At 54.0% G+C, this 15,826-nt stretch overlaps 6 protein-coding genes across 7 annotated transcripts; 2 read left to right on the forward strand and 4 right to left on the reverse strand.

Annotated features, from left to right (window-relative positions):
* Positions 1-4: 4 nt before the first annotated feature.
* Positions 5-1,731, reverse strand: PV07_08539 (proliferating cell nuclear antigen (pcna)). The gene is made up of 5 exons (XM_016395714.1): positions 1,620-1,731; positions 1,527-1,567; positions 1,049-1,478; positions 694-983; positions 5-629 (listed from the first exon to the last, which is right to left on the reverse strand). Coding segments are annotated over exons 1-5 (780 nt in total). The 5' UTR covers positions 1,621-1,731; the 3' UTR covers positions 5-611.
* Positions 1,732-2,904: 1,173 nt separating this feature from the next.
* On the reverse strand, positions 2,905-5,507 carry PV07_08540 (uncharacterized protein). Its single transcript, XM_016395715.1, has 4 exons — positions 3,996-5,507; positions 3,632-3,930; positions 3,397-3,530; positions 2,905-3,333 (listed from the first exon to the last, which is right to left on the reverse strand). The coding sequence occupies exons 1-4, from the start codon at positions 4,339-4,341 to the stop codon at positions 3,300-3,302; spliced, it is 813 nt and encodes a 270-aa protein (XP_016245571.1). The 5' UTR covers positions 4,342-5,507; the 3' UTR covers positions 2,905-3,299.
* Positions 5,508-6,170: 663 nt separating this feature from the next.
* PV07_08541 (uncharacterized protein) lies at positions 6,171-9,015 on the reverse strand. Its single transcript, XM_016395716.1, has 2 exons — positions 8,262-9,015; positions 6,171-8,201 (listed from the first exon to the last, which is right to left on the reverse strand). Exons 1-2 carry the CDS (start codon positions 8,888-8,890, stop codon positions 7,055-7,057), a joined length of 1,776 nt encoding a protein of 591 aa, XP_016245572.1. The 5' UTR covers positions 8,891-9,015; the 3' UTR covers positions 6,171-7,054.
* Positions 9,016-9,790: 775 nt separating this feature from the next.
* Positions 9,791-11,553, forward strand: PV07_08542 (uncharacterized protein; the record flags this gene model as incomplete). Its single annotated transcript, XM_016395717.1, has 3 exons — positions 9,791-10,230; positions 10,311-11,101; positions 11,153-11,553. 3 exons carry the CDS (start codon positions 9,791-9,793, stop codon positions 11,551-11,553), a joined length of 1,632 nt encoding a protein of 543 aa, XP_016245573.1.
* A 451-nt stretch (positions 11,554-12,004) lies between these two features.
* Positions 12,005-12,970, forward strand: PV07_08543 (uncharacterized protein). Its single transcript, XM_016395718.1, has 2 exons — positions 12,005-12,229; positions 12,329-12,970. Exons 1-2 carry the CDS (start codon positions 12,083-12,085, stop codon positions 12,941-12,943), a joined length of 762 nt encoding a protein of 253 aa, XP_016245574.1. The 5' UTR covers positions 12,005-12,082; the 3' UTR covers positions 12,944-12,970.
* PV07_08544 lies at positions 12,721-15,310 on the reverse strand. 2 transcript variants are annotated; one of them, XM_016395720.1, is made up of 3 exons: positions 14,767-15,310; positions 14,517-14,691; positions 12,721-14,460 (listed from the first exon to the last, which is right to left on the reverse strand). In XM_016395720.1, exons 2-3 carry the CDS (start codon positions 14,581-14,583, stop codon positions 13,316-13,318), a joined length of 1,212 nt encoding a protein of 403 aa, XP_016245576.1. In that variant the 5' UTR covers positions 14,584-14,691; positions 14,767-15,310; the 3' UTR covers positions 12,721-13,315. The 2 variants fall into 2 exon arrangements, with proteins under 2 accessions (XP_016245576.1, XP_016245575.1); XM_016395719.1 differs by having other exon boundaries at positions 14,517-15,310.
* Positions 15,311-15,826: the final 516 nt, after the last annotated feature.

The following is a 15,826-nucleotide window of genomic DNA, read 5'->3' on the forward strand; positions in this document are numbered from 1 at the left end:
AGTTCTTCGTTTTCGCTTGAACATGGTGGTGTTCTGGGCCTCTACTACCTCGCCTTTCCTATGCGCATCAGTCAAACCCTGCGATCGTATTGTTTGATTCATAGCGATCACAAAAATCTATCTGCAGTGATGGCTTCTTGGACTTTCAAAACGCAAGCTGTCACCTCCATCCTGGCCTCGCCTTTCAGACCGCTTGAAACAGGGCTTCTTGATCGATTTCCAAAGACAACGTCTGCTAGTGAAGAACTACGGGAAGGCAATCAGACCAGAATGACTGGAAGCCGTCGGATTAGACGGCGAGGGGTCTGGATCTGACAAAAAGGAGTCACACTTCCAACAACCGTAGGACCAGACACGGTCTAGAACCACGAAATCATCACATGAGAAGATCATCTGAGTTTGGAATTGGGAGGACTGTGTCTTTCGAGAGGGAGGCGGCCAGCTCATCGTACATCCTGCTCGTAAATAACACTCGAAACACCAGCCGGGATTGTCGTTGATCATCTGCGGCATCTGTAACAGCCACCACTACCCTCATTGACCGCATCACGTCATCGTAAATCTGTGGCTCCGTACATGCATTTGCCATGGTCGTCCTGAGCATTCCTTGTTCACTCATCATCACCAATCTATAGTCACTCAAGTCAGTGCCTGGGCTACCGCGCCGGGTTCTTGTCGGGAAAAGGATCATACCTTTGGAGCTAGGTAGAACCGCAAATAGCTGCTTCCCGACAAGTTGTATTCCACCAAAAGAGGCACCTCCTGGGAGAGGCAGAGCTTGACCTTCGTCGAAAGACTGCTTGCTTTGCAGAAATTGACCAGGTATTTGAGCGAAAATGTCAGAGAGACAGGTTCGCTGAGAGCAATCTTCACCTCCTGATCCGGCTTGTCCACGGACGAGTTCTGTCGGATGGTGACGCTGCCGCTGCCGATGTCGCCTTGACAGGAAAAGCGAACGCCATCCTTGCTTGCCTCGATCGACACTAGGGAATGTCAGCATGGGTTTGTTTCTCCTGTCATGTCCACTCCTGTCGCCCTCTTCACGCACCGGACTCGGACATGGCGATCAAATCGCGGCAAATGCGCTGGAATTCAGCGCTCGGCATCTCAATTGTGGCTGAATACTCCGTGTCGGGAATCCCCAGATGCTCTTGGTCAATGTCCATCAGCTTGATGTCGTATTCGCTGATGCGATCCGTGTCGCTGCTCTCGAAGACGAGGTTCACGACGTCCGGAGAGTCTTCAGCCTTGATGGTAAGGATGTCTTCGTTCTGTGCGGCGCGAATGACTTTGGTCAGGGAGTTGAGGTTGATGCCCAAGGCGATGTTGCGGTCGCATCGGTAAGGGGAGAACATCTCTGCCTTGAGCATCATGGAGACGAGGGCCACGTGGGAGTTGTCCATTGCCTGCAAGGCGATGCCGGAGTCATTGCAGTCGAAGTTACAGTCTTGGACGAGGTCTTTGATGGCATCCACGACCTGCAAAGCGGTTAGAAGCCGGTCTGGTATCAGAGACGGGAGCAGTACCTTCTTCAGCATCGCCGCCTGTTCAAGACGTGCTTCCAACACTGCCAGGGACATTAGCCACGATCCCACCATGCGATATTCCGAGGTCCGTACTGCTTGCGATTGTTTGGTAGTTTATCGTTTCCGCGAAGTTCGAATGGCGAGGATCAGTCGGTCTTCTCAGAAATTAAAAAGTTGAATGTTGGACAAAAGGACACAATCAACCAGCCGCAATGATGGACCGGGTCAATCTGAATTTCGACATGGCACGACACGGGTCGCGCAGCGCGTTTAAGGCTAAACTGCTTTTGGACAAATTAAGCTGAACTCTTGGCGCTCTGTCACGTGAGCAGCTTTCCCGCCCTGCCGCGAGCGGGTTCCCATGGCACTTCCGCTTCTCGCTCATTTTTTCTCCTCTCTTTTCAAATCCCGTAGGAGCGGTATCCGCCGACCTTGGATCTACGGCTGGCTTGCTCACTGCGTCATCGTGGGCGGGTGAGAGAGGCATTTTAGTCGTCGCCATGCTTGTCCATGGACAGCCTCGTTTCGAGAATGAACGCCAATCTTCTATGCTTATTGCCGAGTTCCGACCCTGTCCAGACAACTGCAGATGACATTTTTCCAGCATGCAAATCCATCCCCGGCGTTGAGCTGCGGTAAAACCCCCCAATCACGGGTCTATAATCTCCGGATTGCCTCACAGACAAAAGCTGCTGTGATGATCTCATTGGGTCCTCTGATCCTGGGATACATGCGCGGTCCATTCTCGACCTTCCCTAGTTGTCACGTGGAGCCGCCCTACCACCGACATGACTTATGGATAAGCCCTACCTACTTACTCGGTACAGTCCCCTAGGCACCAAGCCCGCCCCCGTGTCAGGCTCAGCCTCGTGAGCTAAGACCGCATTGGGACCTCCACCGTATTCGCGCCAGCATTTTCGCCACGCACAGCACTGGCCTCTCTGGATGTCCCTTCAACGTTTAACACAGAGAACGGAGGACCAAAACAAAATTCCCACTATCCCTTACAAGTGCTTTTTCTCCTTTCAAAAGTCCGTTTCGGAATGTTCCGTCAGCCGGATCCATTTATCCCTACGCCATGGTGCCATGGCATAAATTCCTTTACCACTCAAGATGCCCAGCTACCAACCCCGATAGGGGTAGTTCGTTGCCGCCACCGTTACACTGGATGTGCGGATCTTTCTCAGCCCTCTCTACGGAACCGCATGCGCCCGCGTCTCTGGGAAGGAGAGGACCCAACGCCTAGGCTTTCCTGGCGGACGAAGCATGATGGAGCCTAACGTGTGGCGATATGGGACCCAGATATGGGGCTGTCATTTCTGGTACGATGTGGCCTTAAGTACAATCTGCCACTCGCAGGCTGTCAAGCATGGGTTGAGGCATATGGCGTATCTGTTGATTGTAAGGTTACGATAGTACACGCAGCCTCAGTCCGGGGTCGCGAAAATAGTGAATGCGGATGAAGGATTGTGGTTGGTATAGGCAGAGGTCGTGAGGCAAGGGTCTTCCTGGGGCCATGCAGGTCGCTTTGTCCGATTGGTCAAGGAGAGCGAGAGGAAAGGGAAGGGGAAATTTTTCCGTTGCATTCCAAAAATGTGACAACATACCCCTGGCTGTGGCTGTCTGGTTACAGGAGATTGATACGGCAGAACATGTGGCAAAACAATCAATCGAATACGATGTGCGCCAGCGCTTTGGTTGCCTGCAACCTTGGTCCCTATTCCCCCTTCATGCGTGGTGGTGTGAGAAAGGCTTCAAGCCCGACCGAAAGGGTCAATCTACCAACCGTCCAAAATCATCGAGGTAACTGTGTGCGCAGTCAGTCGAAGGCCGTCATGGAATTCTGGAAGACATGATCAGTTTCCCATACCTCTGTAGGTAAGCAGATAAGCGAAATCCGGGTATCTGCGATGCTCGCCGCAAGTACCGTATAGCCCTGTGGAAGTATTGCTCGTTCTGATGGGAGTAAGAGACGTTGCCAAGACTCATGTTCGCTTCAGCCGCCTGCGAGGTGGTGCAATCATGATTAAGTCAGTCGTTCAGTTGCAAATTTGGCATGTGGAGATGGGGGTGGATATATGGACCAAGGGGGAAATCGTCCTGACCTCTGAGAGCAGCTCCCCTGCGAGTTCTCCATCTCTTTCGGCCACGTCGACAGCCCTAGAGAAATAGTCGACCGCCGGAATGAGCATTCCGCGTGCTTCCACATAATCGGCCGTGTGTGCTCTGGCGTCAGCTTCGGCAGTTGCTCGTTCTGCATCCCTCGACTCTTCAGCCGTCGAATATGACAATCTCTCGCTTAGACTCTGAGGACGGCCGCTGCTGCCGCTGGAGGAGCTTCCTTCGGTGCGATGGATTCGTGCGAGAACGCTCTGAGATCGAGCTAGCCACGCCTGACCCAGTCCTGGCATTATGTAAGTAGATGTTTGAGAGACGGGAAGGATTGGTAAGCTGTGTAAGTTGACTAACCCCTGAGCGCGGAAAGATCTTCAGCGTTTCTCTGCAGCAACAACAACCACTGGTTCATACACCACTCCGCGATATCAGGGACCCCAGCACCCTCCGCATCATGATAAGCCAACCGCTGCAACGTTGTGACAACGAATGTACGGTCAGTGGTTCGATTAGGCATCTGTACGAACCCTGTTGCGTCGAGCATTGCGATGGCCGTCCGGGCAATGTGCAGCCGTTGTTCCCAGGATTCTGGGGCAGAAGGATTCGTGTCTGCGATGCGCCTGACTTCCCGGATGGCGCCTTCGATTTGCGCCTCCTCGGCCAGATTGAGCCCATCAAGCCCAAACACCTGGCGTGACATGCTCCGATATCGACCGGGGAATCGATGAGAGATTGTCAAATCGACTCGACAAGGTCCCTCTACTGTCCGGTTTGAAAATGCTGTGAGGGGAAGGTACCGACGGTGTCACGCTCGACATAGCAAGCCCTTCCAAACGGGATTGTGGAGAGGAGGATTCCGAAAACTCGTGGATTGTGAAATATTGAAATAAACCCCAGCCACAGCACCTGGAGGTACACTATATACCTAGAGGGCAGCTGCGATGAGATGTGGCTGTAGTCGTCCGCAGGCGAAAGTGATTCAAGGAGAGAGAAAGTGCGTGACAGACAGACGAATCACAAGAGGACTTGCAAATCCTTAGACGATACTTACATGTGCAGAGAGGGATCTTGATGCGTTTCGAGCCACCGCCAGGCTATCATGACACATCTATAGGACCACGAGGTCAAACCTTGCAATTTGGCGTGTGGCAAACGCGCTCTTCCAACCAAGGTCCAGGGGCAACGTCGGACTGGAGATATAGTCCCAGAGAGCCAGGGCTGACCGGGGTGGGAACGAAAAGGGCCATTAGGACGATCGTCACAGAGATCCAGAAAGAGGTAAGTGTTTCCTTTGGAGGGAAAAAGAGGCTTGGACTTACCTGCAGCCACAATACGACATTCTGTCCAAAAGCCTTTGCCTAACATCTGTGGCAAAGAAAAAGGCGGTTGGGGCATGGGTCTAGCGAGCAGAGGCATGGCGACGGGGATCGATTACAGTATCACTTCTAGATGCCCTTTTGCTCTTTTGAGAACTCTGAGCGGCGCCAGGGGAGATAGCATCACTCGGGTGCTGTCGAGAGGAGCCCGTAGTTTCGCCGTTGCCCTTGAAGACGTCGTTCAAACTGCCACAGGCCAACAGTCTGGACCGAGCAAATTGGCCCTGGTGAGAAGAACGAGGCATCATAGTACGGGGTTGGACAGGGCTCGGTGGGGGCCGGCTGACCGGATCTGAAAATGACACCAGGGGCAGCGCAAGGACTTGGTGCGGATCGACGAGATTGAATACGGAGAGCGCCAATATGAGGCCTTTTGCCGCTCCTCAATTCCCATGTTGTTTGTTAGGAGATGATGGACGGCGTTATGATGGAGATTTGCGACAAAGACTCTGAAAGGGGGGGTGTCCGATGGAAGAAATCAGATCTGACTAAAGAGGTCGAAGGGGGATCTCGACGGTATTTCGGTGGAAGTAGGAAAGGCTGATTGCGCCAAGGCATTTGCGGAAGCGAGGGAAGGAATCGCGATGAGCCAATATCGCAGTCTCCATGACCTTCCACCCATCATTACGTCGTTTGCTCACCCCTCGCTGTATGTTTTGCGCGAGAATACTCCCAAAGTCCATCTCCGCGATTCGAGGGCGTTCAGTCCCGAGAGCTAGAAGACGAGCCAAAGTCAAAAGTAAGCGGCACAGTCGGACACAAAGTAGAGGCTTTCTCTGAATAGTGAACAGGTGGCTCAGAGGATACCAGTCGGAGAGGAGGGAGGAGAGGGAACAACGCAGCCATGGCGCGCTGATGATTATCGATGAGGCTGCACTTGAGCCGAGGATAGTGAATGAACAACTCTGATGCCTATACTGTGTACACTGTGTACACTGTGTGCCTCTGAGGACAAGATCGGGAAATAACGCAACAGAGCATGACTGGCAGACGATCTGCCTGCTGCCGCGTACGTGGCTGGAGCTGGGCTGGTATCGGTGCTGGGTAGAAGTGAATGTCCGCGTGCTTGTGGCTCAGACTCTGGTGTTGGCCCAACCAGCAGCTTTACAAGCCCTGGAGGTCGGGCTCGCTCAACTCCTTCTCGCTCTCTCAAGCAAGGCACGGCACGGCCACCGTAAGGCAGCAGCGGCAGCACAGCAGCAGCGGTAACGGCAGCGCGGCAATGACCAGTCAAACAAGAGCAAAAGCCTCCTTCGTGCTATCATGAGCCACATTTCCCGGACTCTGCATAGATCCGAGTTCGGACTCCCGCATCTTTCCTGGGGCCGTAATCCCTTCCGAGGGATTCTAGCGAGAGCTCTGCAGCCATTACTAAACGTCATGCAGTTCTGGAAGCGTCGCCAGGACGGAGCATGGCAGTCAATTGTACCGCGTTCAATCTTGTACGAGCGGGCCGAGGGCCAGGCCAAGCCAATCCTGTGCGAGTGCCTGCTCTTTTTATATCACGAACCACCACCTCCTCGAATGCTCATTATGTCCATTGCATACACATCGGCATCCACCACTTCACAAAGGAGAACATGTGTAAATCTTCTGGTCTTTTGGCCTCGCCATCTCTTCTCTCCTGCGTCGACTCTCTTTCATTACCAAGCACGGCGATCCCAGCTGTCTGTTGCGCAAGCCGCTTCGAGGGCATGTGTCCACCGTCGCCATCTCTCATTCGGCATAAGCCAGCTTGGAATCTGCGTGCAACTGCCCAAAATACACAATATGTCCAACCGAAAGATGGCCTTTTTGCCTCGGTAAATGACAAGAACCCTTTTGATTGTTCGAAAACGCCCGATTTTTCTCCAGCGAAAGCATTCCAGCCACACATGGCGCAAGGCCGAGAAACATCCCCTGAACTCCCTGCATGTGCTTCATGAAAATATTTGTCGTCAATTTTATGTTGAAACAAGGCAAGTCTCGATTCCAAATCACACAGACCCCAGACTAGGGAACGCCGACGTGCAGGGTACGAGACCGCAAGGGGTGGGATTATATCGACGTGATGCGCGTATCAGACCGGGCCAGGGGGCGGTGTTTGATGACCATCTGCAGCTCCCGCAGCATGTTGGTCGTGTTTTCGGCGTGCTCTTGAAAGGTGGCCCGCTTCCTCCGGTCCTCTTGAAGTTTGTTGAGTTTCTCTTCCCGGCTCATTGGCGCCCAAGACATTCTCTTGCGTGGCAAGGCCACCGCTTCAAACACTTCTTCGTCCAATCCTACTCCATCAGACTGGCTTCGTTCGTCGCCACTCAGCAGCCTTAGCGCTTCTGCCGGCCCTCCATCCACGACCGTCAGCCCACCCAGACTGCTCGGAGATGGCGATGCTGGCGACCGCATACCACTGGATGCTCGGGAGAAACGATTATCAGATTCGGTCCCCACGTTGAGGAACATGGTGTTTCGCCCCTTTTCCCATTCAACCAGGGCGTTTCGAATCTCAGCCCCGAGGTGGTCGTAATGTCCAGTGATGGCCATGCTGAGGGAGGAGTCATCCTTCGACTTTAGGGAGTTAATTTCTTCCCTCAGGAGATGGACTTTGGCGTTCAGGGATCGGATAGCATTGGCTACCGCTTCGAAGCGGCGTAATTGAGCCTTAGTGTGTCGTTTTTGCGGCGTAGTGGCGTCCATGCTCCGTTCAGCCGCTGGTTCGGCCTCTTCCGACACAGCATCCTGGCCCTCTTCGCCATATTCTTCGTGCACGACGGCAGTGTGGAGTTGTTGGCCCGCCTGGGAAAGTGCACCATCTAGCCCTTCCAACACACGACATATCAGTCGCCACTGACGGACATTGTACCACGTCGAGCCAGAATGAAGGGCCAACAGATCACAAAGGAAGACTTTTCTTGCAATGAGATGGAGTCGGAAAAGGAAGCGGAGTTCTTTCAGCGAGTCCCGATTGTCGAGAGGACTATCATTCGCGAACGCCACGGCGTCGGCGTAATCCTGCATCGAGACCTCGTATATGTCATGATATCTTTTCAAGTCGAGGTCTCTAACAAATGGTTGGACGGCATTGTGAGCTTCCACGCATCGTACAATACTGGCCGTCAAGGTAACTCCAAGAGTGGCCCGTAGATCACGGCAGCGACTCGGTGAGTTTTTATCTTCCAGTCGACTGACCGGGGGTAACGGATGGCTTCTGAATATGTGTCAGTAAAGGCAGGGGAGTGTTATATCGCCACAGCCCAGGGGGACCTACATTTCATACCCACGAGAGACAATCTCGACCTCCTGGACGAAACGAAGCGCCTCAGCCGCAATACTATCATAATTATGTGAATTCGTCACCACATTTCCTAGTGTCGACCCTGCAGACTGCCGCACAAATTCGAGATATTGACGCCGAGCGAAATAACAAAGGACCAGACAAACCCCCAAAAATAACAACGAGTATATGCATATTTCTGACCAAGTTGAATAATGTGACCGAGACGATCGATATCCCCGCTGGAACAGATGAAGAGACCACGCGACTGAAAAGGAAATTCCGGCTGTTATACAGGCACCCCTGACGGAGAGAGTATGTGGAGCGAAAGGTTGATCATTTTGGAGAAGTTGTCGCCTCGGCTTCGGTTCGTCCGCGAGAAGTTGGGAGGCAACAATCACGTAGCGAAATCGCTCGAGGAATTGTTCGTTTGCAACATCGGTCACAGAGGCAGCTGTTTGACGAATGTTCCGCAACTGCTCGCGAAGTTTAGGCAGGCCTCGAGGGGCGTAGGTCTGTCGAGCGCAAGCGGAAGGTGAGGGCGGCTCGGTGGCCTCGAAGGGGATGGCGTCTCCTTCTAGATATTCTGCAATAGGCGAGTCATTATAGATTAGAGCTTCCATGACATTGTCGGAAGATGTGGCTGCTGAAGGGAAGAAAGAAAAGGTAGCTGAAACGGTGGGAGTGTCGCTAGGAGAACATGAGGGAGGAGACTGCAGAAGCGCGTTGCGATGGGAATGGATGTTTGATGATGGCGATGGAAAATCACCCAGCGCAGGCAAACGCGAGAGTTGAGCAGGGGAGGTCAGGAGCACAAGCCCACGGCGGAATTGCGGATGACGGGTCCAAGCTTCTGCTGACGGCGATAGTTTCCCGGGGCTGCTGGAAGGGTGCGCTTAGGCTTGAGAGCCCCGGGAGGAAAAGGGCTCAACGGCCCAAACGCTCTAGCGCCCAGAGGCGACTAACCCGGGTGCTGGGGTGCAGATCCAGGGCCTGTCCCCGTCAATCTGACCAACGTGGCTTGAACCGAGATTGGCCCAATTCCCACGTCAATCTTGGTAAATTCTGGTTCCCTTTCTCGAATGTCTGCAGAACTCTCGCTTCAAACTGGTGGGTGATCGCACGAAAGTCGAGCTGAGACCAACAACGGGGTATGCGAGTAAACAGTGACAGTGCAGTAAAGACGGCGATGCAATGGGTTCGTCAGAGATAAAAGAACAGGCGTCTACTGACGAGGAAGCAATTTTCCGCTTCCCATTATCCATCCAAGAAATTCATCATGGTGTGGCATCAAATTCACTGTTTATCGAATCCTTGAAGACCGTTGATGTTACAACGCTTTATCTTTCACCGACGATTGTTTTGTTGTTCAGACCAGACCCGTCCCGTCCATGTGTTGACTGGCAACTCCCAGTTACCAACACCTAACCTCCGCCACTGTTGACCCTCCCCTCCTCATTTTGCTTGACCCGTAATTTGAAGTGTCGCGTCTTTTACTCATGATCTCGAAAGCCTAGGTAAACATGGCGTCACCAGGACCCCCGGACGAACTTCATCCAGAACGCGAAGCACAGGCGCACAATTCGCAGCCTCAACCGTCCTCTTCCCCAGATCTGAGCAGCGTCCCAGGCAATGAACTGCGCAAGCTCACTGACTCTGTGATTATCGCCGCTGAGTCGAACGGCGGGCTTTATGCTCCTATCTTCCGCCAGCTGCAAATCAGGGCGGACAAGCAGCAGGATTTCCACAGTGGGGTCATCCGTGTTATTCGAAATAGACACCACAAACTCATCCAACGAGCCTCTGATGCCAGTCTGAAGAGCCTGACAGACTTCCTACTCCGAGCCTTCGGGTACATCATTTGGAAGGCCGACTCGGACTGGGTCCTGGACAAGACGGATCTCGATGAGGGGGAAGCCAAGTTGATCTATGTGAAAGGCAGACATAACGTTCCAGATTGCAGGTATGATATATGAGCCGTCCCAAGCTGGATACTGATCGCGGATGAAAAGGTCTGGATCGTCGCTGATGAGAAATTCGAAGGTTCCATCCAATCCTCGAGCCTCTCTGGCGCCAAATGCGAAATTTGATGTTCACCCGTCGCCGACAAGGCCCAACGCATCGTTCCAGGGCTTCCGGTGTCGCAGCAACTGACGGCGAAGACTCGTATCTGGCCGACGTGGACACGCGTTCATCCTCGCCGGTGGCGGCTGCTCATGCACGTGCCCGTGCCCGAGCTACAGCGAAGCTAGACAACTTGGCCGCCCATATTGCGCGGAATGGTCCTGCTCAATCAAATCATAGAATGAGCACCGAACGTACGGAGGACGCAATCATTGACCTTATTGCTCGTCTAGCCGAGATCCGTGCCAACAGTGACCCACGCACGTTTGAGGAACTCTGGCAAGTGCATATCATGCGGGCCGAGGAGCTAGATGATGGGCAAGGAATGAACGAGGGCGAGCTGGAGATGGAGGAGAACACCGTCAGTCTCACCCAGGAACACCCAGTTGTTGCTCGTGCCCCGGATCAACACTGTGGGAACCGCGCATCGCAATCGAACGTGCCTTTCATGACCGAGGGCACCCCGGTCTTACCACGACCTATGGTCTCCCAGGCACTCATTCCGCCGTCTCTCCCGTCAGTCATGTCCGTGTACGTCAGCGTCTCCCGTCTGCCTACCCAAGGCCATTTCGATTCCATCTCCCACACGACAGCCGCGTCCCTCGCACAGGCGTACCACTGGCCCTCGGCACCCGTCCGGGAGCACAACGTCGCAGCGTTCTTCACCGGCATATGCTACCGCGTTGACATTGCCCCCTCAGCTGTTCTGGGTTAGGTGCTCAGTTATGGGTGGAACGATATCTGTCGATTCGTGTCAACAGGACGCTTCGGGGACCGGGCCGTTCAGGACACCTCCCGCCTTGTTGCACGTTCTCCTCTCGCGGTGGAGGACAGCGGCAGTGATGACCGTGTCGACTTCTCCAACCAGTGTCAACAACCCAGTGGTGCTCGAGCATGCGATAGCTCGGACTGCGAGATGATGGACACGACGAGCGATCTCCCAGAACCGGCGACGTCTTCCCCCAAGCCAGCACTCGCAGACTGCTCTTCTCCAGGAAGTCCGGTGTTAGGACACGATCTCGACGACTTCACGGAAGAGGAGTGGCGAGTTATCGCTCTGGGCTGGCGCGACTTCCAGAACGACCTGCGCCACGCGGCTCGGATGGGCATGCGAATTTGGAGGATGAAAGTATGCGTCGTCGTCGCCGCCGCAAGCTCTTGACGATGGAATTGACATTGTCACTACGTGCTCTGACGATGGGGGGCATTCGGCATCTCCGCAAGCGCGAGGGGTTGGTTTCGAGACTCCGCCATTGAGGGCGATGATGTGTAGGTAGGTAGGTGGGTAGCCAAGGGACTGAAAAAGGCAACAGATGCCATTGATCATTCACCCTGCCTTTGACATATTCAGACGGGACCATCCGTCAGGTTCAAACCTACCTAATCCCGACACTGCCCTCCCCACCCCTCGACCCTCAGTTCAAAAGCAGAAGATGCCTTTTCAATTCCCCCCTCTCTAACTCTCTCACTAGGGTTTGTCCAGCATCCGTTTTCTGGAAGAAATAGCTATCCACTGCATTTGAGCAGGCCTGAAAAGTGCGAGCAAAGCCCCTGAAAACTCAGGCGCTCGAAAAGCCTCCTTTCCTCACCACGTTCCCAACCCCCCCCCCCCCCCGGGTGCGGGCGGGGGGCCCCCCGTCTCTCCTCTCTCTCACGCACAAACACGTCCTCAGCCTTGACTTCTCACGACGATGTCTGGCTACGCTTGTCCATTTGAACCTTTCCCCGACGAGGCCGGCATCCACGGTGTCCAGTTCCCAGCATACAGCAGCAGCAAGGAGGCCGAAGCAGCTACAGAACAGGCCTCGGCGTTGGCTCCTCCAGCACAGACAGAACTGGTAACGTACCGTTGATCTCTTTTCGTCCCCAGATTGTTTTCGGCCACCCGAATTTGATGAGAAGGAGGGGCTGGATGCTGATGTGACCGAGATATATAGATGGAGGGTGTGGTCGTCGATCCTTCGCCATCATCATCACGACCACAACCACAACCACAACCGCCAGCACCAGCAAATAACCCACTCTGCAACAGGATCTTCTCCACGACAAAAACGTGTTTGACACTTTTCATCATAGGATCCTCGCTCGCAGGCCTCGTCGTGGGCACCATGGTCCCGCAAGATCAAACGTCGCTTTCGCCCCAGCACTATAAGTCCCTCGTCAGCACGCTTGCCGCGCCCGCGTTTGTTTGGCCATGCCTCCCGCTGGAAACGACGGAAGAGAGAGGCGAGATCGGGAGTGGAAGGCCTGCCAGCGCATGGTTTTGGCGTTGGAATGGACTTGGATGGTTACATTGTTCTATGAGATTTTCCTCACCAGAAGCTGCACGGCTTGATGGCTCGATGATTGGTACCATTCCTGAGGGTTGGAGGGAGGGTCAAGAGAAGAAATGGTGGCACTGCAGTCACATCAAGATGTCAAGGTGCGGTAACTTCTTCGGCAGCGAGCGGCTCGACAGGCGCGGCTCGAGAGGCATTTGTCTGCTTTTCTTTCAGGATACAACCGGCCTCCATTACAGCAGAATATCTACCTTATCCTACCATGCCCAGTAATACTAATAATAATGCTCCTGTACCCTCAATCACACGATTAAGCTCTGTCTGCAAAAGGCGCTCACTTCGCTCGTCCAACATTCTTCTCGTTCATTATGTACAGCGTAATCCTCAGCGTAGAGGTTGTTTCGTTTCGGTTTCTGGTTTCGTTCTTGGCTGGAATAGAATGTCTGAAGGCCGTGAATGCATGTTTTGACTGAAAAGGTGAATGACACTAGAAGGCCTTCTCGGCAACCGATGTCCCAAAAGCATATACACCTGGGTAAGGTGAACCCGAGGGGAAAAGCGATAAAGTCCCAAAATAGTTGCGTCCGTGCTTTGATACGAGTATGAGGCTGGAATGCGAGGAAAGACGCTTGAAAGAAACACGCATCAGGGCCACCAGCCCATCTTCTCATAACTTGAAATCATCTCTTTCACACCTTCCACCGTCAGGCCTTCGGGACGCTCGTAGTTGAAGCCCACGACGCGTTCGAACAGACTGCCGTCGAGACTCAGGTCTGTGTCTTTGAGCAACTCCTTTTCCAAGAAAGGACTGAGGGGGCCAGGTTTCGTGATGCCATTTTTCTCGAGCATATCGGCCCACGGCTGAAGGATGTCCTCGTTTAGATCATCGACGACGTGCTCGAGATTCATCTTTGCGAAAGAGGATATGATCGTTCCCTGGAACCCGGTCTTGATGTCGAAAACCTTGGAAACAATGTCGGCAAATTTACCCTGGCTCGTCTCACCGTGGTCGACAATGTTGAAGATGGGTACGTTGCCGCTTGGGGCGTCCTCTCCCTTGGTGAGTGTCGGTCTCCGAGTGATTGTAGGAGAAGAAGATGACGGGATAGTTGAATTCTGTGACCTCCACTCTGCCGCTGCCCACAAGGCTCGCGCAACGTCTTCCACATGAACCGTGTTGATCCTCAAGTCCTCAGTCCAGAGCCATTTCAGCTCCTTTTGCTGTTCCTGATAGACCCGAGCCAGACATAGTCCTTTGGCAATGAATTTCGAATCATACTGTCCATAGACATGCGCCAGACGCAGGATGATCAAGTTCAAACCCGGTATTCTCGATAGCTCTTGTTCCGCTTCTAGCTTCACCTTGGCCAGTTTCAGCCACGGCTTCAACTTGTCTTGCTCGTTTCGCGGGGCACGATTCGGAGCATACACCATGCCTGTGCTGACCTCAACGAAGGACTTCACGCGGCGTTTGGCTGCCTCGTTCGCCAGCGTCACACTCAGCTGCCAGGAGCGCAGTTTGTATATTTCCGACGTCTGGGACCAAGCCGTCTCGCCAGCGCAGTTGAAGACAAAGTCCCAGGCTTTGTCAGGCCCATCGGGATGCTCGAAGATACGAGCCATCGAGGTCTCGCGAGAGGCATCGGCCTGTATGAACTTGTCTGGGGAGCATGCTTCGCTGAATTCGGGAGCAAGATGGGCGAGCTGGGGGAGGACCTTGTCAACGAGGCGAACGGAGGAGGCTAGGTTCTGCGTATGGATGTATTTTGACAGAAAGCGACCAATGTATCCTGCCAGAAACTGTTAGCGCATGCGCATTGGCACGAGTTTAAGGGCATGCATATACCGAGACCCCCCACTATCAACACTGACGGTTTGGAGGTGCCATTGAGTGTCCCGTTCTGGTCGGACATGGCCGCAACAGAATAATCTAGCAGATGGCAAGGCGCAAGAAGACGAGAACAAGGAAACGCTGAACGCCTGGGAGGGTTGGGGAGAGGACGCTGAAGACAGAGAAATGGCTTTTTAATGATCAGCTCCTGCTCAGTTGGAGGGTGAAACTGGCAGGTGCCAGAGGAAGGAGGGTCCCTGTTGACCTTGGGCCAAATTAGGTATCAACAATAGCCTCTGCTTTTGACGTCGACGCCGGAAACAGCGGGCTCGAGAATCCACAGATGAGACCTGTGGACGAGGATGAGGGGGGAGGGAAAAGTGGCTCCAAGCCTCAAACAGGCCACACGAGGAGGGATTTGAAGCCACTGAGGGACAGGAGTTCGAGACCTTGACCGGGGGCTTTCCAGGCCCGGGCCGTCAATGGCAGGTGGCAGGTGGCAGCAGGCTGAGGGCGGGGGATGGTTCGGTTCTCGGCAGTAGGACAAAAGCTGGAGATGGCGTGGGATGGCGTAATTAGGAGGAGCAATAGTCGGGATTTAAATAGAGTCAGATGATGCTTGTGGTGGACGAGGATGGGAGTAGGAGGAGGAGGGTTTGCGCGGGCGAGCAGGGGGAGGGCGGCCACGAGGCAGATGGATGTCTGAGGACGATGAAACTCGAGGAATTGTCGAAAGAGGGATTTTATTGTTTTGTCTGTGGATTTGTGCATCCAGCGGCCATGCAAACGAACCGTTAGCCTTGCATTTGCGATCTGCTGCAGCTTGCGCTTTTGCCTTTTGAGGCTCAGGGGTTCATGCAGGTCCGCCGTTGTGATCGTTAAAGGGGTTCGCAAACGGAGGTGGCGATATCGACTTCGTGGGCTTTGGGCGTTGGCGGTGGTGTGCGCATGGCCGCGTGAGCGACAACCCAAGGCGTCGAGGTGCATAGTGGGATGCATCTGGTGCATATCCGATGCACTGGCGGGAAGCAAAGAAGTCGGGGAGCCAGGGGCGTCACGAAGATGGGGGGAGCAGATGAGCAGATGAGCAGCACGAGCAGACAATGCACGTCGTAAACAGCATGGCTCGCCCGAGTAGTGGGCGGCGCCAGAACGGCCAGTACCCCGAACAAGTATCGGCAGCCCACCTTTTGTCGTAGCTGCAGCATTCTAAGACGATCCCAAGGACCCGCGGTTCTGTGTCCCTCGTACGGCGGGAGAGCTGGTGATGTTGACCGTGATGGTCGTGGCCATCAGTCACAATCCCCTCGTGCGCCCGTTCTTGT

This window comes from Cladophialophora immunda (genome assembly GCF_000835495.1).
Source record: "Cladophialophora immunda strain CBS 83496 unplaced genomic scaffold supercont1.5, whole genome shotgun sequence".
NCBI lineage: Eukaryota > Fungi > Ascomycota > Eurotiomycetes > Chaetothyriales > Herpotrichiellaceae > Cladophialophora > Cladophialophora immunda.

Coding starts and splice junctions, on each gene's coding strand:
- PV07_08540 (XM_016395715.1), bottom strand. CDS start 4,341: ATGTCACGCCAGGTGTTTGGGCTTGATGGGCTCAATCTGGCCGAGGAG. Junction 3,931..3,995: donor AGATCTTTCCGCGCTCAGGG/GTTAGTCAACTT, acceptor ACATAATGCCAG/GACTGGGTCAGGCGTGGCTA. Junction 3,334..3,396: donor TTATCTGCTTACCTACAGAG/GTATGGGAAACT, acceptor CTGCGCACACAG/TTACCTCGATGATTTTGGAC.
- PV07_08539 (XM_016395714.1), bottom strand. Junction 1,479..1,526: donor AGGCGGCGATGCTGAAGAAG/GTACTGCTCCCG, acceptor ACCGCTTTGCAG/GTCGTGGATGCCATCAAAGA. Junction 984..1,048: donor GATCGCCATGTCCGAGTCCG/GTGCGTGAAGAG, acceptor GACATTCCCTAG/TGTCGATCGAGGCAAGCAAG.
- PV07_08541 (XM_016395716.1), bottom strand. CDS start 8,890: ATGGAAGCTCTAATCTATAATGACTCGCCTATTGCAGAATATCTAGAA. Junction 8,202..8,261: donor GTCTCTCGTGGGTATGAAAT/GTAGGTCCCCCT, acceptor ACACATATTCAG/AAGCCATCCGTTACCCCCGG.
- PV07_08543 (XM_016395718.1), top strand. CDS start 12,083: ATGTCTGGCTACGCTTGTCCATTTGAACCTTTCCCCGACGAGGCCGGC. Junction 12,230..12,328: donor CTCCAGCACAGACAGAACTG/GTAACGTACCGT, acceptor CGAGATATATAG/ATGGAGGGTGTGGTCGTCGA.
- PV07_08544 (XM_016395720.1), bottom strand. CDS start 14,583: ATGTCCGACCAGAACGGGACACTCAATGGCACCTCCAAACCGTCAGTG. Junction 14,461..14,516: donor GTTGATAGTGGGGGGTCTCG/GTATATGCATGC, acceptor AGTTTCTGGCAG/GATACATTGGTCGCTTTCTG.